Here is a 25,980-nt window from a genome sequence, read left to right on the forward strand (position 1 = left end):
ATGCCATACAGAACATATCATTCAGATAACACAGACCCATGCGTGCCATACAGAACATATCATTCAGATAACACAGACCCATACGTGCCATACAGAACATATCATTCAGATAACACAGACCCATGCGTGCCATACAGAACATCATTCAGATAACACAGACCCATGCGTGCCATACAGAACATATCATTCAGATAACACAGACCCATCCATGATGTGCATAAAATATTATGCAGATAACTGAGAACTATTCATCGCATACTGAGCATATCATTCAGATAGCATACGACCATGTGCCCCTTACAGAACATATCATTTAGATAACATAGAACCATGTGTGCCACAACATACAAGGAAGAACACGGAGATTACATGGAATGACACAAACATAGAAGGAATAACATTGATATAGCATGGAGCGACATACAGCATAGAAGTAATAACATTGAGATAGCGTGGAGCGACATACAACATACAAGTAACAACATTGAGATAGCGTGGAGCGACATACAACATACAAGTAATAACATTGAGATAGCGTGGAGTGACGTGACATAGGAGATATAACATTGATATAGCATGGAGCGACATACAGCATAGAAGTAATAACATTGAACTCCACAGCAGGAGGGCGGCTCAGAGCACTTACCCGATGTCCTTTGTCTCCCGGAAGGCCTGGCAGTCCGTCGAAGCCACGATCTCCCTGTGGGGAGAATGCACAATCGATAGGTGAGAGAGAGACACAGCCAGAGAAAGAGAGACAGAGAAAGAAAAAGTGAGCGAGAAAGAAAAAGCGAGAGAGAGACATAGAGCGAGAGAGAGGAAACATCCTTTACAATGCAGCTTTTACCACGCAGTGCTTTTACGACGCAACTTTTACAACGCAAACCATTACAACGCATTGCGCTGGGGGGCGCTCTAGGATAGGGAATAGGTTTAATGTACTATCCAACACCTTCCCTAGTGTCCACGGGGACTGGAGTTGGAATAGTAAATTAAACTATTCACTACCCAGCGCCCCAAAGCACTATGCGTTGTAATGTTATGCATTGTAAAACTTGCGATGTAAAAGCATGCGTGGTAAAAGCATGCGTTGTAATCTCATACATCCCGAGAGATTCAGAAAAGGGGGTGGTGATGAACAGAGTGTCTGAATTAAGCAGACCACTCTTACCCAGTCCAAAGATCAGGGCTTGATCCATCACCGTTTTTTAGCTCACTGCACCATCCCAGCTCAGAACCTGGCTACATGCAAATTAGTCTGTTCCTGTCCCAGTGCATGATGGGAACAGGGCAAACCAAACTACCAAGCCAATTCTTATACTGGGAAGGAAACAAGCTTCCGGGGACCGGTTTCTGCCATTTCAGGCGTCTTCGGCCCGGCTTGCTTGAATCCTGATGGTGCAATGAGCAAGGGACTCACATCTGAGTATACCCTTCCACGCTTATGGTGGACAAAATGATTCAGAAAAGGGGGTGGTGATGAACAGAGTGTCTGAATTAAGCAGACCACTCTTACCCAGTCGGAAGATCAGGGCTTGATCCATGCCATGCAGTGAGCAAGGGACTCATGTCTGAGCATACCCTTCCACGCGTATGGTGAGTCCCTTGCTCATTGCACCATCAGGATTCAAGCAAGCCGGGCCGACGACGGCGGAAATGCCAGAAACCGGTCCCGGAAGCTTGTTTCCTTCCCAGTGAAGAATTGGCTTGGTAGTTTGGTCTGCCCAGTTCCCATGATGCACTGGGCCAGGGACAGACTAATTTGCATGTAGCCAGGTTCTGAACTGCGATGGTGCAGTGAGCTAAAAAACGGTGATGGATCAAGCCCTGATCTGTTGACTGGGTAGGAGTGTTCTGATTAACTCAGATACTCTGTCCATCACCACACCCTTTTTGAAAATACATCCCGAGAGAGACATAGAGAAAGAGGGAGCGAGACGTAGAGAGAGAGAGAGAGAGAAACAGAGAGAGAGAAAGACAAGAGACACTGAGAGAGAGACGGAGCCGTATATATATATATATATATATATATATATATATATATATATATATATATAGTGAGAAAGACAAGAGACACTGAGAGAGAGACGGAGCCGTATATATATATATATATATATAGAGAGAGAGAGAGAGAGAAAGACAAGAGACACTGAGAGAGAGACGGAGCCGTATATATATATATATATATATATATATATAGAGAGAGAGAGAGAGAGAGAAAGACAAGAGACACTGAGAGAGAGACGGAGCCGTATATATATATATATATATATATATATAGAGAGAGAGAGAGAGAGAGAGAGAGAGAAAGACAAGAGACACTGAGAGAGAGACGGAGCCGTATATATATATATATATATATATATAGAGAGAGAGAGAGAGAGAGAGAAAGACAAGAGACACTGAGAGAGAGACGGAGCCGTATATATATATATAGAGAGAGAGAGAGAGAAAGACAAGAGACACTGAGAGAGAGAGACAGAGCTGTATATATATATATTTATATATATAGAGAGAGAGAGAGAGAGACAGAGAAAGACAAGAGACACTGAGAGAGAGACGGAGCCGTATATATATATATATGTATGGTCAGTCGACAGCTGCAGGGGGAGGAGACTGTGGTGCAGGCGGGTACTTTACACGGGTCAAGTGTCAGAGGGAAGTACTCTTTGCAGCGTTGGGCGCTGAGGAAGGCAAATCTACGCCGAAATGCATTCGCCGCCGCTGGGACTTCTGCAAATAAATTTGTGTCCTGTTCTGAACCCCTCGTGTGGCCTCTGCTCTTTTCTGGTAGGAGGGAGTTCGCGTCGTATATATATATATATAGAGAGAGAGAGAGAGAGAGACAGATAAGGAGAGAGAGAGAGAAATATAGAGAGAAACAGAGAGAGGGAGAGAGAGAGAGAGAAACAGAGAGAGAGAGACTTAAAGAGATATATATAGAGAAAGGCAGAGAGACAGACAGAGAGAGAGAGAGAGGGATAAACGTAGAGAGAAAAAGAGAGAAAGAAAGTGAGACATAGAGAGGGCTAGGGACAGAGCGAGAGAGATGGGGAGGCATAGAGAGAGACAAAGAGAGCGAGAGAGACCGAGAGAGAGACATGTAAAGGGGCGGGGGGGGCTGACCCACCACGGACAATCATGGTCTAGACTGAGGGAACCTGGTGTGACAGGGTCACGGATGCCTTGATGGGCAGAGGTCTAATCCCTGTGCTGCGCCCTCCTCAAGCGGTGCCACCCGCCTCTCTCTGGTGTTATCATCAGGGTGCAAATAGAGAACTTGTGAAGGGGCAACATGTGTCTCTTTTTAAAGCCAAACTCTGCGCCCAGTGTAGGTTCCAGCTTTGAGTAAATGCACGGAGCCCGTAGACCGGGAAACATCCCTTGTGTACTAAAAGCAGTGCTTGAAATGGAAAATAGAAGTGCCGATACTCTCCAATTGAGAGCATTACGTCGCTCTTGAGAAGTGCTGGTACTCTCCAATTGAGAGCATTACGTCGCTCTTGAGAAGTGCTGGTACTCTCCAATTAAGAGCATTACGTCGCTCTTGAGAAGTGCTGGTACTCTCCAATTGAGAGCATTACGTCGCTCTTGAGAAGTGCTGGTACTCTCCAATTAAGAGCATTACGTCGCTCTTGAGAAGTGCTGGTACTCTCCAATTAAGAGCATTACGTCGCTCTTGAGAAGTGCTGGTACTCTCCAATTAAGAGCATTACGTCGCTCTTGAGAAGTGCTGGTACTCTCGATCTTCAAATTAAAAAAGTGCCGGTACTCCGTACTGGGCAGTACCGGCCCATTTAAAGCACTGACTTCAAGGGTTTATAAACAGAGACGTTTTAAGGGATTGGCAAAGTGGGCTCTGACCGGAGCCCCACCCTTTCAGGGGCCCCTGATACAGAACGCTCAGCTCTGTGGAGAGTCTTGCTGTTGTAAAGTAGGTACGGACCACAGTGGAGTGAATAAAGTATTTATTGATTATTTAATATATTAGAAAGGCCCACGGGGAACAGCTGGGGCAGAGACAGATACGGGAACAAGATAAGAAAGGAAAATGACAGGGACGCTGGGTGACATCACCTAAATACCATTCCTGGAATGCGTGAAGTAGCATTAACATAGATAACACACTACTCTGGAAAAGTAAGGTCGCCGATAAGGACCAACATTATTAAATCACAACATCTCCCTCCTTCACACATTAACAGTAATGCAGTTAATCTTGAACAAAATCTTCATAACGTTTGGGCATTCTAATTTGCCTTCCACATCTGGTCTGAACACTTTTTCCACCCAGTCTTGGAGCGGTCGCATTGTCCATTTCCACCCCGCTGTAACTCCTGTCAAGTATGCTGCTTTCAGCCATACCTCCGATATTAGACATGTTACTAAATTCCTGTTCTACTCTAGAGTAATGGCTATCGGATACATCATCCCACTCCAGAATACTATCATCCACATTTTCCTCTTCAACTCTTTTCCCATTCATTATGATCTTTTCTTGTCCACTTTTTAATTTGACTACGTCGTCCTTGCTTCGCCAACCCTTTCCTCCTAGATATACTGCTCCTCTGGTAGCTTCTTGTACTTGCAAAGGACTACCGTAGGTCGATTCTCCTTTGGCCACCATGTATGGTTTTTTCGTTATTACCCAATCTCCATGTTCTATTTCCTTCACCTTCGCTTTGTTGACTTGATCGGAATACCTTTTGGTCTTTTCCTGTTTGCGCTTAATACTCTCTCTGACATGTAGCTCACTGTCCTTTATTTGTTCAGTTTTTTCCTCACTTCTATACCAATTGTTAAATTTAGGCATTAGTATGTCCTTGCGCTCTCTTCCCATCATTAGGAAAAATGGAGTGAACTTGGTTGTTTCATTTGGGGTGTTGTTATAGGTGTTTATTTTTTTCCCGGATGCTGTCCTTTACATTTAACTGCGATGCGATGGCCAATTGAATTCCTTCTTTTATGAATTTATTCACTCTCTCCACGTGGCCGTTACTCTTTGGGCTATACAGTGGTGTCTTTTCTTGCTTGATACCAGCCTTCTCAAGAAACTCAGTCATTTGTGTTGACACCTGCTGCGTTCCATTGTCGGAGACGATGATTTTGGGTTGTCCCTCTATTGCGAACGTTTTCTTGAAGAACTTAATTACCTGTTCTGTTGTGATTGAGTGTACAAACTTAAAATGCACCCATTTAGAATAGTAATCTGTCAGAACGATGAGGTACTTGCAGTCTTCTTTCAATTTGTGGAACGGGCCTGCAAAATCAATGGCAATTTTATGCCACGGTCCGCTAGGTATCTCCACTATCTGTAACTCTCCCTTGTTTATCTTCCAATGTTTATCTGCCTTGAGGCATGACTCGCATCTGTCGATAAAGTTTTTCACTTCTTGATGTATTCCTGGCCACCAGTAGTGTTTTTTGATAATGTTTTTTGTTGCACTACTTCCGGGGTGTCCTTTGTGAGCCAACTTTATTATTTTCTCCCTCAAAGCTGCTGGAGGAATGAACTGATCGCATCTCTTTAGAAGTCCATTCTCTATTGTTAGCTCTTCGCTTATCTGTTGATAGCTTTTGAACTTGTTTTTTAAATTCCTGATTGGGGGCCACTTTGACTTTACGTAATTTATTACTTTACTTATTGTCCAGTCTTTCTCAAGTCCTTCTTTCTATTCTGCTTCTGTTATGGAACCATAGTCGGCTTCAAACGCATCTATCCATGCCACTACACACTCCACACCATACAGTGATTCATTTTCCTGATTGTCCATAGGCAGCTGTGATAGACAGTCAGCACGACTGTTTAGACCTCCCTTGATGTGCCTGATGCTGAACGTGTACTTTTGCTGCTTGGATAAAAGTCTTATGAGTCTGGAGCTGGCTATTCCGCTTTCACGTCCTTCTCCATCCATCATATACACTAATGGCTTGTGGTCTGTCACAATTTCAAATTTCTTCCCCCATAGGTAGTTCTTTAGTTTTTGCATGGCCCAAACGCACGCAAGTGCCTCTCGCTCAATCGTGCTATAGTGTTTCTCTGTGCCATTTAGTCTCCTTGAAATGAATGCGATAGTGTTTTCTTCGCCTCCTTTTACCTGACAAAACACTGCTCCTATGCCTTTGGCACTGGCATCTACAGTGATTATGTTCTCCAGCTTGGGATCGTATGCTTTCAGAGCGGGTGCCTCTGCAATATCTTCTTTTATTTTATTAAATGCCAGTTCTTGCTCACTTGCCCAGACATGACTTGCGTTTTTCCTTAATACTTTCCGCAAAGGTTCCACCTTATCCACATATCCTTTCACGAATTTGGCGTAGTACTCACTGAGTCCCAGGAAGGACTTCAGGGTTTCTTTATCCTTCGGTTCTGGTGCCTCTCTGATTGCTTGGACTAGGTAATCTTTTGGAGTTATTCCCTCGGATGATAACACATGTCCTAGATATTCTATTTTCCTTCTCATGAATTTGCATTTTTCTTTTGATACCGTCATTCCTCTGTTCTTTAGAATGCTTAATACCTTGCTGAGCACTCGCAGGTGTTCTTGCTCAGTTTCTGTATGTATCAGGATGTCGTCCTGGAACGCCTTAACTCCTTTGATCTCACCAAATAGTATATCCATTAACTTCTAGAACACCCCTGATGAGGAGGCCAGGCCGAAGGGTAGTCTTATATACCTATAAGCGCCGAAGGGCGTTACGAATGTTATTAGATCTTTGGATTCTTCTGTCAACATGACCTGATGGTATGCAGCTTTTAAGTCTATCAGGGTGAAGAATTTTGATCCTGCCACAGATTGTAGGATTTCTTGGATTAATGGAAAAGGGTGGCAGTTTACTAAAATGTTTTTGTTTAAGGACCTGAGGTCCACACATAGCCTTATTTCACCCGTTTTCCTTTTCTTTGAGACCACTATTGCAGATACCCACTCGGACGCATCCGTTTCCTCTATTACGCCTTCATGACATAGTTTAGTTAGCACCTCTTTCAGTTCTTCTCTAATTGACAGTGGAATTGCTCTCACCTTGTGTTTGATGGGTTCCGCATCATCCTTCAATCTGATCTCATGTGTAAATCCTTTTACACAACCTATTGTGTCTTTAAAAACTTCATTGTACTTTTCCACTACTTCTTCGACATTCCCTTGATTTTCCACCATGCATATGTTGTTTACGAACTCTTCTTTAAGTATAATTGGTTCCTTAGCTCCTGGTTGGAGAATCACACCTAGCTTCGCCAAGTCTTTCCACCCTACTAAGATCCTGCCTTTTACTGTCACGTATATTTTTGTGTGTATCATTCTACCTTTGAACATGAGTGTGTCACAGAAATAACCTTTCATTTCGATATCCTGTTCCCCTCATGCCCTTGAATAATTCTTAAACAGGTTGTTTTCAATATCATTTTCTTTTCATTTTAATGTGTGTGATTTGTGAGAGTCTAAAACAGACATTTTGCAGAGAATTGAATGTTGTATTAATGCTTCATGCAGCATCCATTAAAAGTCTCTTTTAAATCAAAACAGGACCTTACATATGAGAAATAGGGGGGTGTCATAGAGAGTATTTGCAGTAATATTCGTGAGCTGCTGCTGTTGTAAAAATATTGAAAAAACAGGCCACTAACACTGAATATAGGAATGTGTATACGCTTAGAATTTGGACGAGTGTGTCTGTGCACTGTCAGTGATCTGGCCAAAAGGGACAGGAAAGAGCTGAAAATGGATCATAAATTCAAAATCGTTACAAATAGGGACCCCAAAATACGTTTGGCCCTCAGGCCTCCAAAATCCTTAAGATGTCTCTGTTTATAAATAAACATATCCGCAGAGAGGGTGAGGCGTGCGTGTGATAACTCTCACAGCAGGGCGCGAGCCCTCCCTCATGCGCTCAGAACTCCTTTGCTGCACGTGCGTCATGCGTACAGGAATCATGCAACCAAAGGCGGAAGCCGTACACAGGATGTGACCTGTGCAGTCGGGCCATGAACTCACCGAAGAGGAAGTGATGTAAAGAGTGGGGAAGTGACATCATAGAGAGAAAAATTGAAATGCGGGAGGCCACAATTCCAGAGGGTACTCCACTAACTGTTGAGAAAGTAGCAAAACAGCATGCAGAATTAACATCCAAATTGGTAGATGTATTCTATCCAGTGGTACCTCGTAGGGCGAAAAGATGGCCTGAACAATCTTGGTTTAATGCCAAATCCCGAAAAGCCAAACGGGCTCTGCTAGAAGCCATTAAAGCAAAGGACAAGCACCAAACTAAACGGAATCGGGCGCTGTATAAAGACAGCATCCAACAAGCAAAAAAGAACTGGGAATTGAACAGATGGGAGACCCTTAAATCTTCCTTACTTAACAAAGACACAAAGGCTATCTGGACCATAGTTAGTGTAGGCGGGCGGGCAACTAGAGCCAAATTTCGGGGGGCTGACAAATATTTCGGGGGGGTGCTAATTATTCAAACCATAGACAGAGTGACTGAAAGAAGGGGTTAAAACACAACAAAAGCCTAATTTACAAGTAAATGGTCTTCTACAGACCTGTTAAGTACGCAGGTGCGGCAGCAATTAGATCGTCGCCAGCCCGCAAAGCTGTGTCAGCCCAGGCTGACACACACGACGGGGGGGACTAAAGCCCAGTGAGCCCAATGGGTATTGCGCGCCTGAGTGTAGGTGATAACGAAGGGAAGACAGCCATTGAGCCGAATATTGCATCTGAAGTATGGGAGACTCATTTTCAGGCTCTATACACCACTAAGGAAGCTGCGGCCCAAACTGATGAAGCCTCAGTAATTCTTACTGGGCCTCACCCAGGAGGCGGCCCCAGGGATTACCATGTCCGAAGTGCTAAATGCAATTAGCACGCTTCCCTTCGATAAAGCGCTGGGTCTGGATAAACTACCGGGGGACCTGTTTCGGGGGGAACCAAACATATGGGCATCTTATCTATGGGTCCTATGTAATGCTCTTATGAATGGCATGGAGCTCCCTGATTCCTGGCTTGGGGCATAAATTGTCCCAGTCCTTAAAAAGGGTTCACCCCTTCTACCCACTAATTACAGGCTGATCAGTTTGATCGACGTTACCCAGAAATTGTTTGCATGGATACTCCTTGACTGCCTTCAGGCGTGGGTGGAAGAACAAGAGTTCTTGAGCCCTTATCAAGCCGGATTCAGAAAAAACACCGCTACACCTCTACCGTCGACCAGATATTCAGACTACAAATTCTTTTCTTGAAAACAGTGACAATAGAGGGTTGGCAGGCTTTTGATCTCATGCCCAGGGCCAAATTATGGGGTATACTTAGGGATCTGGGATACCCCCTACCTCCTTAGCATCCTCAGGTGAGGTATGGAAAATGTGGCGAATCGACCCCCGCCTCCCGGTTAACAAAGGGGTACAGCAGGGGTTTGTGCTTGCACCTACTTAATTTTGTTTATGCATTAATGCACTGGTTGATCAACTCAGGAAGCTTAAGGATAATGATGGCCCAAGATAGTGTGTGGTAAGGTTCCAGCCATGATGTTTGCTGTCAACACTCTTTTATGTTCAGTCGCCTTTGGGAATCCAGCGAATCATTGACAGCTTTGTTGCCTTCTGTAATACCAGGGGCTGGAGATCAATACACAGAAGACCAAATTTATGGTCTTCAATCCTGCCAACAGGTCTCACTCTGACCCCTGTTTGAATGGCACTATGCTTGAAAGAGTGTCGGTCTTTGACTACTTAGGTGTCACCTTGACAGACAACCTGGAGTGGGAGCCGTAAATGGCTAAAGCAAGCCTTAAACTTGCTCAGACCATAGGAGGAATTGCAAAAATGTACAGAACTTCCATCCACAAACCAGCCGTTTTATAGAGTCAACTAGTGAAATGAAATGAGGGAGTCAAGTGGTGAGTTTTCAGAGTGGGTTAGTGACCCCTTAGAATGAGGAAGTGACATCATTGAGTGAGGAAGTGACCTCAGGAAGGATGAAGACATTGCATGTCTTTCTGGCACTTTTCCACTACCTTGGTTCCAAACTCGCCAGGCAGGCCCCGGGCGCCATCTGCTCCAGCACGCCCCTGTAGAAGACAATATGGAGATCCGTCAGCACAGTCGCAGAGAATGTAAACACTAAAACACACACCTTGGCACACACATGCACACATGCATTTTCTGTCAGCACACAACACACACAGACATACACACACAATATATAGTGCAGGTACTCACCCTCCTGCCGGACTTTCCAGGGGCGCCAGACAGGCCCTGTGGACCACGAGGACCCTAAGGAGAGAGAAGATGAGGCAGTCAGTTCACATCCCTGAGGTTAGTACATATGAACCTTGGGAGTCTTCAGTTAAAAAGGCTATAATTGTAAGCAAACAGATGGACAAACAGAGCTGGTGAGGCCCAGCGCCTGCCGGGACTCGGTGAGAGGGGGTGAGCGGTGCACACCTTCTTTCCACGAGGGCATCAGAAAGACCTCTTTGTGAACTCACATTCAGAGAAACAACTTCTTACCTGAGGACCAAAGTCTCCAGACTCTCCCTTGAGCCCTGGACTCCCTGGGGGGCCCTGAAAAGAAAAAAATACACACAGATGAAACATCAAAAACAGCCCCAGGTATAATAAAAGTGCAGAATCAAAGAGGACACTGCGAAGATGGAAATAAAAGAAGATGCACATGAGTGAGAGCTCAAATACAGCTTAAACACGGCCCCAGAGACTGGAAGTCCCAAACGATAAGGTGAACTAAGAAGAAAATGAAAGAAGATCCTGCACGAGTGAGAGCTCAAACTCAGGCCCAGAAAGTGAAAGTATCGAATGATAGGGTGCACTGAGAAGAAACCAAAAGACAATCCTGCATGAGTGAGACCTCAATAAATAGTCCAGGCAGTAAAAGTACAAAATCAAAGGGAGAACTGAGAAGATGGAAATAAAAGATGTACCCAACTGAGACCTCAAAGATAGCCCCAGACAGCAAAAGTACCGAATGACAGGGTGCACTGAGGACAAGAAAGTGAAATAAGATACACATGAGCGAGTCCTCACAAACCAGCCCAAGCAGTGAAAGTGCTGACCCACTGGGTGCGCTGAGAACATGGAACTAAGAGTAGACCCACACAAGTGAGACCTCAAAAAACGCCAAAGAATGTGAAAGTATAGAATAATAGGATGCACTGAGGAGAAGAAAGTGGTAGGAGAGTCCACACAAATCAAACACAGTCTCAGAAAATGAAAGTACCGAATAACAGGGTGAACTGAGGAGAAAGTGAAAGAAGATCCCACACAAGGGAGAGCTCAAAACTGGCCCAGGCAGTGAAAGTACAGAATCAAAGGGAGCAATAAGAAGATGGAAATAAAAAAATATGCACACAAGAGGGGCCTCAAAGATAGCCCCAGAAAGTGAAATTACAGCATAATAGGGTGCACTGAGGAGAAGAAAGTGAAAGAAGAGCGAGACCTCAAAAAACATCCCAAGCAGTGAAAGTGCAGACCCACTGGGTGCACTGAGAAGATGGAACTAAGAGAAGAGGCTCAAAAGTGAGACCTCAAAAATCGCCCAAGAAAGGGAAAGTCCCGAATGACAGGGTGCACTGAGGAGCAGAAAGTGGGAGAAGATCCCACACGAGTCAAACACAGTCTCAGAAGGTGAAAGTACCAAATGATAGGGTGCACTGAGGAGAAAGGGAAAGTACAGAATGATAGGGTGCACTGAGGAGAAGTGAGTTGAAGAAGATCCCATACAAGTGATACCTCATAAACCAGCCTGGGCAGTAAAAGTATTGACTCATCGGGCACACTGAGAAGATGGAAGTAAAAGAAGCTGTTCCCATGCAAGACATGAAAAATTGTCAGTGAAAGTACAGAATCATAGAGTGCACCTAAATAAAGAAATTGAAGGACAATACACGAGTGAGACATCAAAAGCAGCCCCTTTAAGGAAAAGTACAGAATCATAGGGAACAAGTATTTGCAGTCCCTCATCCACACAGCTGAGAGAAAGCACTCATGAGTTTACTGCAGTCCCTCAGCCACACCTAACACAGCTATTCAGAGGAAAAACATGCTGCCCTCAGTCACACTCTAGTACTACTGAGAGGTAGAACCTACTGACTTCTGTCCAGTCCTTCAGTCACACTGGGCACTGAAGAGACGACACATGCATAGACCCCCACCCCCCTCCAGTACCTCAGCCAAACCTGGCACTGGAGACATGAGGCCATGCTGACTCACTCCAATAACCAGCTACACGCCATTATTCCTGAGACATCCAGTCCTTCAGCCACACCCAGGGCTATTGAGTGGAAGCTCGCGCTGGTCTCACTTCAGTCCCTCAGACTCGCCGGCATTCGAGGAGGCACACACTGTGCTCCCTTGACTCCCTTAGGCGCACCCAGAAAGCAAGCACTTGCGACCTCAGACCTGACCCCCAGTCACACTCCACAACTCACTGTTACTTTCATCTAAGGATCATTGAGACACCCAGAAAGTGGGGAAGGCTATCAATGCGTCAACTTACCAGAGGTCCAGATCTCCCGGTGTAGCCCATGGGTCCTGGAGCCCCACGGAGGGCAAGCTGAGGAGATAGGGAGAGAGTGTTAATGACCACACACAGAGGCCTATCCTCTGGAACTAGGTGCCTTAAGGCCTGCCCCCCTTCCCCACTCTGTATATACATACCCTGGCTTGTTGGAGTATGGCCTGGGCTTGGGCCTCTTGTGCTGACACCACAGGTCCCTTGTCTCCTCCACTGCTACCGAACCGGAACTGATGGAATTAAAGCGAGAGGTTAATACATAGAATGTTGCAGCAATCTCTATACCAAGGCCAGTTCCTCGCTATTTACAAAGTCCCCAGTCCACGCCTTCAAAGAGAGTTTCAGCTATCTACACACCCAAAAGTTACAGTTGATATACATGTTCTCGGTAGCAGTATCACAGTAGGGTAATTACGTTTTAGACATTCTGACACTGCATGTGTTGCCCCTGACCCTCTCTGCAGTCTCCCCCAAACATTTTGATCTTCACCCTCCCATTTTCTGAACCCATTTTTGTTGGTTTTTTGGACTCTGCGCACTATAACACTGCTAACCAGTGCTAACGCGACTGCCCATGGTAACATTGGCCTAGCTACAATTGTACATTTAATTTACTTGTAAGTCTCTAGTAAAGTGGTAGTACATGTGCCCTGGGCCTTAAATGAAATGCTACTAGTGGACCTGCAGCAGTGATTGTGCCCCCCTTAAGTAGCCTTTCAAACTTGTCTCGAGCCTACAATAGCAGCATGTATGTGCAGTTTTAACTCTCATTTCGACCTTTTTACCAGGCCTAACCCTCCTTTTTAATACATATAAGTCACCCCTAGGGAAGGCCCTAAACAACACATGGTGAGGGGGGGCGCGGAGTATTGTATTTAAAAGTTGGAAACGTACTTTTAGGTTTTTTTTAGTGTCCTGGTAGTGAAAAAGACGTACACTTAGTATCTATCCCCTCTGTTAGCACATTCACCAGAAACCACATCAGAGCTAAAGCTCTAGAACACACAACACTGTATTTTCCATTACATGCTCGGCCTACATTACACTGTCAGAGGAACCTGCTCCCCTGGTTTCAGCGAGCAGAGAGGCTTCTTTTCAAATGTTATATCTAACATTGCCAAAATGACCACCCCAGTCACTCATTCAATGGTAAGTAATTTATCATCAAACGATCTAGAGGATAATATTAATGAACACCTTTAGTTGTAGGCACCCGGAGGCCTATCATATCACGACAATGTCAGTGCTGTTTCAAGAGACTACTTAACACACAGAGAGTTCTTTCACGACTGACTCTTGCTAGTTCTGAGAGAACTATATGATCGGTTCTAGACAAATAAATATGGATTTTATCATCATACACTCCAAGTATCACAATGAGAACTATCTCAAGGGTTCTCGGGAACCAGCAATACATGTAACCATCACAAAAATGTCACCCTGTGCTCTTCACAACCAATTCTCTCATGTAATCCTCAATTGTTAAATTGACCCTACTATGTCCTGGATGATGCAACAGCAGAGATGGTGGGTTCCCGCTTTTCACTACCGTCTACTTACCGGGAGCATCATAGAGCTGCCAGGCTGTCCAGGTAGTCCATCTGCTCCAGGGAGTCCTGCACGGCCTGGGGGACCCTAAGAGACAGGGGAGAGACAGAGGAGGACAACGTCACATATACAAAGCGGTATGAGTCCTTAGAGAGATCCTTCCTCATTAGAATCCCATGCTCTCAACACGGCTTGTGGACTCGCATGCCAAGCAACCAGCCACAAATGGAAGCCTTGACCATCAGCGAGAGCCTGGAGCCACAGAGGGAGGTGGAATTGCAGCGTCAACACCCCATGGAGGCTCAACGATAGGTCAGAGAATTTCTAACATGGGAATCTAAACTGATGAAATGTTAGCCCCGTGAGACAATATCGCCAGACTGAAAGATTTCAGAAGGTCAGAACCAGAATTGGGACTCATCATGGGCTTGGTCAATTATCAGGGCCAGAAGCAGCATCCTATTCTGTTTACGTAACCAGTGAATGTGGGATTTCTCCCGAAGATTACACAGACTGCCTCATTTTGTGCTGACTGGGGTCTATTGCAACATTTTCCTGACTCCTCTTTCTTAGAGAGGGCCATTTTGCACCTCATAGTCGCATGCAATTTCATGGATTTCTTTGGTGTCAATATTCCACCCAGTGGGCTCCCATTAAGTCATTTGACCACAACTGTGCAACACCAGTCAATACCACCCTATAAGGCAGTGAGGTTTTGTAAGCCATGAAGCACCATCTTCCACTTACCCTCTCACCAGGATCGCCAGTTGGTCCCGGAGCTCCGCTGTTGCCTGGCGGACCAGTCAGACCCTGAAAATAAAGGGAAAAGGTGAATTAAGAGAGACATCTTGAGCTAGAGTGAGGGAGGGGGAAAGAAGAAAAGGAACACCAGTTTAGGAACACAAAATGAGGAACACAAACAGGGGATATCAGAGAGGATCAAAAATAACATACACTGTTAAAGGCAGTTCAAAATGGAGCAGTAAGAAAGGAAGAAGCGTATTCAACAAACCTAGAGGAATGCCAATAGGGGAACACAAACAGACAACAACAAAAAAAAATATATATATATTGGACATAAATTAAGAAACTACAATAAAAGATACCTATAGAATGACAACTGGGAGGCCCTATGGAACGAACAGAAACGGTGTACCCCAAAAGAGGACCATCAATAGGGGATTTAAGTAGATTTCCGCAGTAAGTAAATTCATCTTTTGTTCATGTTTTCCCATGGATCTGTTGATTTGTTGGTTTTTTGATGGTTTATATTTTTGAATGCAGGTAGTTTGGGCCTGCTAAACAGTCCATAACTGCATTTGACTTTGACTGAAACTTGAAACCTGTTTTAGCTGTTTATGTGGCATTACTGACATTTTCAAAGTCAGCTGCAACATACAGCAAACAGACAGATGCGTCTAAGTCAAAATCCAAATAAGGGTGTTATGTCAAAGAACACCCTCGGACAGTTGCTCAAATCCAACACATCTGTTAGGTTGTTCAACTGCACCAGCAACAGCTCCTGGCAAGGCTCCACTCCAGAGATGGCAGCCGATCTGGAACCGCCCAGCAGCCACAACGTTCTCACATCTATTGCATGTACATTCTAGTCTACGGTTAACATGAAGGAAAGACTACCCATAACATAGTTAGGTCCACCTAACAAAAACTCCTGCTCCCGCTCTCAAAACAGAGAACTATTTGTGACTGAGAAACGGGAAGATGCTCTGCTTAAAATAATTCCTGTCTGTCTGTCAAAGGACCAAGGAGCACTGTCTCCTGCTTCATCCCTCATGTCTGGCCTTGAAAGTCTACTCAGAGGGCGACAAAACCCAGCCTCATACAAGTATTGGCAAAGCCAATAGGCCTATTTTCTAATGTGCAAACACATGCAGCATGGGCACATTTAATCCATACACTAGTAAAACCCAAACCTACAAAAGTCCAGGAGCTTAATGGAAGAAGCCTCCATGCTGTTGGAACTCGTTCCCAAATAGAAAAGAGAGGAACATCCAAAGTAAAGAGACCGCCTCATCTGACTGCAAGAAGAACCATGATGAACAGTGGGGACCACCCTTTACGCTGCGGCCCTGTCTAGAAGTGGGTGCAAACCATGCAGCCAAGGAGCTTTCCCTGAATATATGGGGGCTTCAGGAGCACCATGAAAACCAGTCCATTTTTTTTATCACTGTTAACATTTCAAACAGGATGCTCACTGTGAGGGAACCTGCATTTTTAAAGGACAGCATTGCCACAAAGGCCGTGCTTTGTTTCAGCGCCAAAACACAAACACATCACTGCCAAGCACACAGGACAGTTCAATGGGTTGTTTACGTTTGTATTTCCAAAGACTGCTTCCAATTAAAAAAAAAATCTTAACTACTTCAGATCTCTACATTGGGTTTACTTCATGTTTGTTTCATTTTAATCATAAAAAATAACTCTTACTAAGTAAAGTGGCTAGTAAATTTTGTCATCTTTATTTTCTAACTTTACGGTTGTTTTGATGTTGCTTTCTGTGCACAACATCCCATTTTCTCAGAGGAGGGCCTTTCTGCTTGCGCCACGCTACCAGGTCTAAACTTGGGGTTCTTCATATAAACTAAGCTAGGCTGTTTTGAGTTTGGGGGAGATCTGAGCTTTACCTGCCTCATTGTTTGGCAATCTAGTTTTTATAAACATCAATAGGGGAGCACTACGGAGAAACACAAACAGGGTATCCAACGAGGTGCAGACAATATGAGCACTGCTGGGTAAAAGCACATAAGTCTCCGAAAGGCGGTGGCACTGAAAGAGGATTGTTACGGAAGAAGCTGGCAGGCTCGCTTGAACCCCATTTCTGCTTATGATGAGTCCATCTACTGGTTAATCAAGTGCCACAATTTAAAAGAGAAGAAAGAAGATGAAGTATTAGGACAGAGTGTGTGAAAAACTATGTTTATTCAAATTAAAACTTACCGCAGGACCCTCAGGGCCTGGTGGGCCCTCCACCAACATTCCCTGGGGACGAAAAAAGTAAATGTTATTATGGAACACCAGGAGAGTCAAAGGTGAGTCTGAGAAGATCCTTTTCCATCAATAAACAGACTATGACTAAGGGCTTAATTTAGATCTTGGTGGATGGATTACTACATCACAATGGTGACGGGCATCCTGTCCGCCGAAATATAAATCCCAGAGGATATAATCGGATTTATAGTTAAGAGGAAGGGATATCCGTCACCATTGTGACTGAGTAACAATCCGATAGGATACAATGGGATTTATATTTCAGTGGAAGGGATATCCGTCACCGTTGTGACGGAGTAACAATCCGATAGGATACAATGGGATTTATATTTCAGTGGATGGGATATCCGTCACCATTGTGACTGAGTAACAATCCGATAGGATACAATGGGATTTATATTTCAGTGGAAGGGATATCCGTCACCATTGTGACTGAGTAACAATCCGATAGGATACAATGGGATTTATATTTCAGTGGAAGGGATATCCGTCACCGTTGTGACGGAGTAACAATCCGATAGGATACAATGGGATTTATATTTCAGTGGATGGGATATCCGTCACCATTGTGATGAAGTAACCTGTCCGCCAAGATCTAAATTAGGCCCTAAGTCTTGATGGGTAACATGGTGCCATCAGAGGTGTAGAACCAAAGGGGGTGAGAGCAGGTGTGTGCCCAGGCAGTGCCAAGTAAAAACACTATATGCCTGATTTACATTTTGGCGTATGGATACATCGACGGAGTACCAATTCCAACAAGACTGTGGGCTGCCTGTCCGATTTAAATGCAGACTGATCTGTGGTTTAATCACGGCAGAGACTACTCCATCTCTGCCGTGATTAAACCCCTCCGGCGGTCCAACAGATTAAGGGCCACCGGAGGTGGATCTCTAATTCCCCATCTAATTTAGATGGGCAGAATTAGAGGCTAGTTTTCACTGCCCATCACCGCCAGGAAAACCCATGTGGTAAGGGGCAGTGGAAACTGCTTAATGGTCCCCTCGACATGGTTGGTACCTCCCATGTCGAGGTGAGCATTTTTTGTTACTTTCAAAAAGAAAATCCCGCTTCAGGATTTTCTTTTTGAAAATAAATAGAAAACATAAGTTTGATGGACGTCTCAGTAGAGCACCAAACTTTAAACAGCATTGATAGAAATTGCAGTGAGTCCACCGGCTTGGCTGTCATTTCTAAATTTGGCGGGCAGAGTAGCCTCAGCCTGGCTGACTTTAAGTCCTCCGCCAGGCTAACAGAGATTACTCCATCTGCCAAAACATAAATGGGGCTCTTTGCTCCTTACTACCATGGAATCAGAAGCACTGAGCAGGAGCGAGGAGCCAAAGAGTTCCTGACTGCAGGTGTCTTTCGTTCTATCATCTGGGATGGTAGACAATGTGTACTTGTAGCTTTAAACAGTATGTTGAAAAGATCTGTGCACATGCAGCGTGTTGAGAATGCGTGCATGTATAGCATGTTGAGAGGGTGTATTCATGTATAGCGTGTTCAGTGTGTGCATGTGGCATGTACTTTGCGGAGAGCATGTGTATATACCGCGTAATGACAGTGTGTGCATTTGTAATGTGGGTGCATGAATGTGTATATTTATATAGTGGGAATGGCCAGCAAAAGCTCCATCTAGTAGATGTTCGTGCAGTCAGCAACAAACAACAACAATAAAACAACTCAACGCTAACTGATGAAGTTACTCACCGGTTCTACGACAGCCGGCTCCCCCTTGTCGCCCTTCTGCCCTCTCGCCCCTGCGCTAGCCTGTGGGAAACACACATGTAACCGCAAAGAGGGGACCAGTCAATACATCACTTGTCATGGGAATAAGCAAAGACACCACACACCCCAAAAATGCCCTCCACTGCTCCCACTACTACCCACCAGCTTCTAAAATGGGAGTCAATGTTCAAGCACAGAGCAAAGTGTCCATCACCCATGCCTGACCTGGCCTCACATATCTGGAGGAAACAGGTGATTGTGAGGAGTCTGGACTCGTTCTAGATCCTGGTGGGGTCATGAATGAGTGCCGGGTGGAGAATTCACTTCCTGCAGTCAGAGACTGCTCAGTTCAGAGGCTGACAGATTTTGAGCCTGATTCACAAAAGTCTATGTTTAGACCTGAGGTCTAAGTTTAGACCCGAGGTCTAACTTTACTAGTAGTAAAGTTAGACTTTTATAACTTTACTAGTAGTAAAGTTAGACTTTTAGTCTAAGTTTAGACCTGAGGTCTAAGTTTAGACCTAACGTCTAACTTTACTAGTAGTAAAGTTAGACTTTTAGTCTAAGTTTAGACCTGAATTCAAAGTTTAGACCTAAAATCTAACTTTACTAGTAGTAAAGTTAGATTTTAGGTCTAACTTAGACTTCAGTTCTAAGCATAGACTTTTGGCCTAAATTTACCTTTGTGAATCGGGACCCTATATCCCAAGTATTTAAAATGAACTTTGGATAGAATCCTCTTGGGTGGTGAAGCTTTGCCACATGTTGGAACGTTGACTCTCCATTCTCCCTAGAATTTGTATATTCAATAGCCTCGCTGCCTGGCCACAATGCCTTCCACACCCAGAGTAGGAGTGATCTGGGGGAAATACACACCTTCTGGCCTCGAGAGCTGTTGTTAACATCGAAAAGTCAGGAGCCTTCGAAGTGTTAACAATAGCGACATCAGATTCGTAGGGTTACCATCGTCCACCACAATGGTGACCCTTTGTCTGCGGAATCTTGATGTCCCTCGAATTAAACCCAGGCCATGCTGCTGATGACGCCACCCCATCTTCTTTTCTGGCTTGGTACTAGCCACAGTGCCGCTGCTGCTGGGGAGCTCGCCATAGACATGACATTGCAGCAATGTCTATCGGCCACCAGCCGATGAACGATGTCTTCACAGAGCCGGTGATAATGTCATAATGGTCAAGGATACCTGTTTCTTGCACATTGATGACATCATGGGGCTATGTGGGACATCAGTACATTCGGTCTGATTTAAGCAGAATGCGAAATTCAAACATATTGCAATATTGCAGTCATGCCCGCTGCCCCTTTCTGGGATGAGTGTCACAAACTATTCAGGTGAATGAGTCGCATAATGTTTGGGATGACACCAGTGATATGCCTGCCAGGAGCCCTACAAAGAAAGACAGCAGACACACTGACATAAAAAACAGGACAAGTGCACATATTCAATATTTGGTTTTAGAAATAAATCAGACAACTGGACAGATCCGGAGAATCTGCCCTACAACAAAACACTCTCATAAGACAAACACGATTACAAATGGAATGACCCTAAACATAGAAAACTGAGTCGTTAGTGAACCTGAAAAACACAACATGGGTTAATAAACTAGGAAGAGACAATACATAAGACCGAATGAGACATAACACAGGGCAGGAGGTGACATTGTTCAAGAAGGGAAGTAGGATAGGAAGTTGCATCACACAAGATGATAAGTAGACACTGCAAAGCACAGGGGTGTATGCTATCCTGGAACAAAGATATTTATTGGAGGAAGTTTGACTCTGCAGAATGAAGAGGGAGTTACTTGGAAGAGGACAATTAACAGATTAGAACACTTAGGCACACGCTGAAAAAATATTTGATTTGCCTAGTTTACCAGGACCAATAGTGTTAATATGGTCAGGTCTTTCCAAGCAAAAGGTAGACTTCTTTTTAAAAAGCTCTGTATCAACATTGATCTAGTTTAAGTACGTTTTCTGCTGGACAGAGCTGCCTAATACGGCACACTACAGGAAAAACCAGAACTGGAGGAAACATTAAAGAAGTATAGAACACAGAGACGTGACACAAGGACACTCAACAGACAAGAGGACTCAGATTGTTCCCCACAGACGATGGTTGATAGCGAGATCATAATGCTTTGCTCCCATCTCTCATGGTGGAATACGCGGGGTCTGGCCATGTAACTACCAACCTTCGGCCTTCTTCCCGGGCCTAACCATGCCTTCAATCCCATTTCCTAAGATGGCATTAACTTGGGGTTCTATCCTTGGGATCTAGCCAATGTTCTCATTGTTTGTCTCACCCATGCTCGAACGCTCCTCCCCACTTCCGGTGCTTGACCTATCTCTGGGGCAACCTATTGTCCTTCATTCCCCATTGTCCTCCAGCAGATGCACTTACACCTCCACTCTCCGGGGTCTCTGCAGATAGGGCGGGCCCCAGGTCTGTGTGCGCCGTAGCTTCGTTATAGTCCTTATAGATGTACTCGTAATCCTGCGTGGCTGTGGGTGCCTCCTCGCCTGTGACGTACTCCTCCACGAACCCGTCGTCGCCTTTGACAACTGGTGGCGGGCTGAGCTCCTCCTCCTTCAAGCGGAGGAGGCAGAGAAGACGGGAAGGGAAGAAAAAGCACAAGTCAACTGTGGAAGACATGAGGAAGAGTTCTGGGCCAAGGGTAGAGATGTTCCATCTTGGGTGTGTGGAGTGGGGCATGCTGGAAGGCATCACAGACAGATAGTGGGGCTGGTCACCGACACATGCGATAACAGCTATCTGACAGCATGCAACCCTTGAGCAACAGAGGCACTGAAAGAACCTCTACGGTGACACCAGGAGGCATGAAATGGAATGCCCTTCTTCATGACAAAGTAGAGAATGGTATTAGGTTACGGGCAAGAGGCTCAAAGGTTGGACCCATCTTTGACTCTCATGCATGCAGTGGGCACCTAAATTGTTTGCTAGAGAAGTCCATTGAGTTGTACATCTAGAGTCAGTGGCTGGAGAGGTTGTGTCGGAGATCAGGGCAAGTAGCTTGCAGTTGCTCCTGCTCAGTTCCTCAATGAAGAGGCGGCAACTCCACAGAGCATAGAAATGAGAAAAAACAACATCAGGTGCCCAGGGCCCTCCAGCAGAACAATTTTGTGTTTTTCTGCAGACACAGGCTTAAAAGAACTTGGGACAAATGTTCAGTCAAACTTGTACAGTGCTCCAAGTGGTAATGAGTACGTTAGGAGGGTTTTAAGGTGAGTGAAGTCCATAGGAGTCACTCATGCAGGTATCAAGGGAGACGTTTTGAAGTCATTAACTAGCCGAGTGATGAGTAAGACTATTAAGGTCAAGGGGGTTTATGAGGAGTTGGACAATGGGGGTTACTGTTATTGTATAACACGCGGAGGATGAACCGTGATACTAATAACATTGTATCTTCTGCAGGTTTAACGCTAGGTTCAAATATCAAGATGCTGCTGTTGAACCAAACAACCCTTCCCACTTTACATTTAGACAAGTTGGAAATCTTTGATTAAATAAAATACATCCTTACAAAAGTTGCTGAGTTGTAGATAATGTGGAGGAGGCCATGAAACATTGTGGAATCTTCTACCTGATTCTAAAAAAACTTCACAGAATCGAAGGTTTCATGGTTGGCCATTTATGAAACGTGTGGTTAGCTACAGCGAGGAGGTTTAGATTAACAATACAGTAAATTGTACTGAATTAACTCTCATCAAATTTTCGAAGGTATTTCTATTTAAAACCAACCCTTCTTTGGAGATGCATTTTAATTTGAAATAATTCTTGTACTTGAATGTATATGAATTATCTAAGGTTTACTAGTAAACTACAAACTTAACAAATAATCTATTTTTAAATTAAATTATTAATATTCATGGGGCCATTGACGCAGGTATTGAGTAAGAATCTGTTATGGTCAATGGGGCCGTTGAAGCAGGTATTGAGTAAGAATCTGTTATAGTCAATGGGGCCATTGCAGCAGGTATTGAGTAAGAATCGGTTATAGTCAATGGGGCCATTGACGCAGGTATTGAGTAAGAATCTGTTTTAGTCAATGGGGCCATTGAAGCAGGTATTGAGTAAGAACCTGTTATAGTCAATGGGGCTGTTGAAGCAGGTATTGAGTAAGAATCTGTTATAGTCAGGGGGGCCATTGAAGCAGGTATTGAGTAAGAATCTGTTATAGTCAATTGGGCCATTTACGCAAGTATTGAGTAAGAATCGGTTATGGTCAATGGGGCCGTTGAAGCAGGTATTGAGTAAGAATCTGTTATAGTCAATGGGGCCATTGACGCAGGTATTGAGTAAGAATCGGTTATGGTCAATGGGGCCGTTGAAGCAGGTATTGAGTAAGAATCTTTTATAGTCAGTGGGGCCATTGAAGCAGGTATTGAGAAAGAATCAGTTATAGTCAATGGGGCCGTTGAAGCAGGTATTGAGTAAAAATCTTTTATAGTCAGTGGGGCCATTGAAGCAGGTATTGAGAAAGAATCAGTTATAGTCAATAGGGCTGTTGAAGCGGGTATTGAGAAAGAATCAGTTATAGTCAATGGGGCCGTTGAAGCAGGTATTGAGTAAGAATCTTTTATAGTCAATGGGGCAGTTGAAGCTGGTTTTGAGTAAGAATCTGTTATAGTCAATGGGGTCGTTGAAGCAAGTATTGAGTAAGAATCTGTTATAGTCAATAGGGCTGTTGAAGCAGGTATTGAGTAAGAATCTGTTATAGTCAATGGGGCCATTGAAGCAGGTATTGAGTAAGAATCTGTTATAGTCAATGGGGCCATTGACGCAGGTATTGAGTAAGAATCGGTTATGGTCAATGGGGCCGTTGAAGCAGGTATTGAGTAAGAATCTTTTATAGTCAGTGGGGCCATTGAAGCAGGTATTGAGTAAGAATCTGTTATAGCCAATGGTGCCTTTTATGCAGGTATTGAGTAAGAATCTGTTATAGTCAATGGTGCCTTTGACGCAGGAATTGAGTAAGAATCTATTATAGTCAATGGGGCCATTGAAGTAGGTATTGAGAAAGAATCAGTTATAGTCAATGGGGCCGTTGAAGCAAGTATTGAGTAAGAATCTGTTATAGTCAATAGGGCTGTTGAAGCAGGTATTGAGTAAGAATCTGTTATAGTCAATGGTGCCTTTTATGCAGGTATTGAGTAAGAATCTGTTATAGTCAATGGTGCCTTTGACGCAGGAATTGAGTAAGAATCTATTATAGTCAATGGGGCCGTTGAAGTAGGTATTGAGAAAGAATCAGTTATAGTCAATGGGGCCGTTGAAGCAAGTATTGAGTAAGAATCTGTTATAGTCTATAGGGCTGTTGAAGCAGGTATTGAGTAAGAATCTGTTATAGTCAATGGGGCCATTGAAGCAGGTATTGAGTAAGAATCTGTTATAGTCAATGGGGCCATTGACGCAGGTATTGAGTAAGAATCGGTTATGGTCAATGGGGCCGTTGAAGCAGGTATTGAGTAAGAATCTTTTATAGTCAGTGGGGCCATTGAAGCAGGTATTGAGAAAGAATCAGTTATAGTCAATGGGGCCGTTGAAGCAGGTATTGAGTAAGAATCTTTTATAGTCAGTGGGGCCATTGAAGCAGGTATTGAGAAAGAATCAGTTATAGTCAATAGGGCTGTTGAAGCAAGTATTGAGTAAGAATCTGTTATAGTCAATGGGGCCGTTGAAGCAGGTATTGAATAAGAATCTTTTTTAGTCAATGGGGCAGTTGAAGCTGGTTTTGAGTAAGAATCTGTTATAGTCAATGGCCATTGACGCAGGTATTGAGTAAGAATCGGTTATGGTCAATGGGGCCGTTGAAGCAGGTATTGAGTAAGAATCTGTTATAGTCAATGGGGCCATTGAAGCAGGTATTGAGAAAGAATCAGTTATAGTCAATGGGGCCGTTGAAGCAGGTATTGAGTAAGAATCTGTTATAGTCAGGGGGGCCATTAAAGCAGGTATTGAGTAAGAATCTGTTATAGTCAATGGGGCCATTGACGCAAGTATTGAGTAAGAATCGGTTATGGTCAATGGGGCCGTTGAAGCAGGTATTGAGTAAGAATCTGTTATAGTCAATGGGGCCATTGAAGCAGGTATTGAGTAAGAATCTGTTATAGTCAATGGGGCCATTGACGCAGGTATTGAGTAAGAATCGGTTATGGTCAATGGGGCCGTTGAAGCAGGTATTGAGTAAGAATCTTTTATAGTCAGTGGGGCCATTGAAGCAGGTATTGAGAAAGAATCAGTTATAGTCAATGGGGCCGTTGAAGCAGGTATTGAGTAAGAATCTTTTATAGTCAATGGGGCAGTTGAAGCTGGTTTTGAGTAAGAATCTGTTATAGTCAGAGGGGCAATTGAATCAGTTATTGAGAAAGAATCAGTTATAGTCAATGGGGCCATTGAAGCAGGTATTGAGTAAGAATCCGCTATAGTCAATGGGGCCGTTGAGTACGGGTCTATTACAGGGCATTGGGTCATCGAGTCAGATAATGGGAAATACTTATTTCTAATGTGTGGCAACTCATGCCTAATGCCTGCGATCTGGGGGGCCTAATATTGCTGCTCCCATCGGCCTTTATGTAGTGTTTAAGCAGAAAGGAATAGAGTTGGCGAAACAGTAAAGAAGTTGAGGGGTTTTTATCTGATTAACATGGAGCAAAGGAAACACTGTTTGAGGATGAAGGAATTACCCAGAATCCTCTGCCCTTACCTGTTCCACTCCTAGGAGCCATAAAGACCCCAATATTGTGATGGGTATTAAGGAGGAAGCAAACTCTGGTTCACTCTAACCATGGAGGGACCTTCAGACAGGCTTGATGACCTCTCACTTCATAGCGTTTGTCTACAGAGAGGGCAAGGCCCTTAGAGGATAAACAAGAATAAGCCATTGAACCAAAGTCTGCATCCAGCCAATCATCAGGCAGGGCCTCTGAGTGAAGGAACGAAGGGCCAAGTTCGGGAGATGGTTCGGATGAATGCACTAAGGGTGTCCTTGTGCCCTCGCCCTACGCAGTCTCTCTTTTAGATAAGTCGACTTGCCCCCAAAGACAGACACATCTTTGGAGAATGAAAATAGCAAAGTTGTCACCATTTGAGCCCCTTACTTCAGTAGGAAGTGTGGTTTGGAGA

General features: G+C 44.3%; 1 protein-coding gene across 7 annotated transcripts in view; it reads right to left on the minus strand.

Moving 5' to 3' along the window:
* The window catches only part of COL11A2 (collagen type XI alpha 2 chain), a 363,078-nt gene that overhangs the window by 193,674 nt on the left and 143,424 nt on the right, over positions 1-25,980 (minus strand). For 6 of the 7 annotated variants that reach the window (XM_078641597.1, XM_078641592.1, XM_078641591.1 and 3 more), the window contains 11 exons: positions 21,238-21,423; positions 18,798-18,857; positions 17,037-17,078; positions 14,826-14,888; positions 14,091-14,165; positions 12,674-12,760; positions 12,513-12,569; positions 10,511-10,564; positions 10,220-10,273; positions 10,015-10,068; positions 647-700 (listed from right to left, as the gene is read on the minus strand). In XM_078641597.1, coding sequence (XP_078497723.1) covers positions 647-700; positions 10,015-10,068; positions 10,220-10,273; positions 10,511-10,564; positions 12,513-12,569; positions 12,674-12,760; positions 14,091-14,165; positions 14,826-14,888; positions 17,037-17,078; positions 18,798-18,857; positions 21,238-21,423 — 786 coding nt within the window. The remainder of the gene's footprint in view (positions 1-646; positions 701-10,014; positions 10,069-10,219; positions 10,274-10,510; positions 10,565-12,512; positions 12,570-12,673; positions 12,761-14,090; positions 14,166-14,825; positions 14,889-17,036; positions 17,079-18,797; positions 18,858-21,237; positions 21,424-25,980) is intronic. The other variant, XM_078641596.1, reaches the window with a different exon arrangement.

The sequence above is a fragment of the Lissotriton helveticus genome, chromosome 5_1 (genome assembly GCF_964261635.1).
Source record: "Lissotriton helveticus chromosome 5_1, aLisHel1.1, whole genome shotgun sequence".
NCBI classification, from domain to species: domain Eukaryota; kingdom Metazoa; phylum Chordata; class Amphibia; order Caudata; family Salamandridae; genus Lissotriton; species Lissotriton helveticus.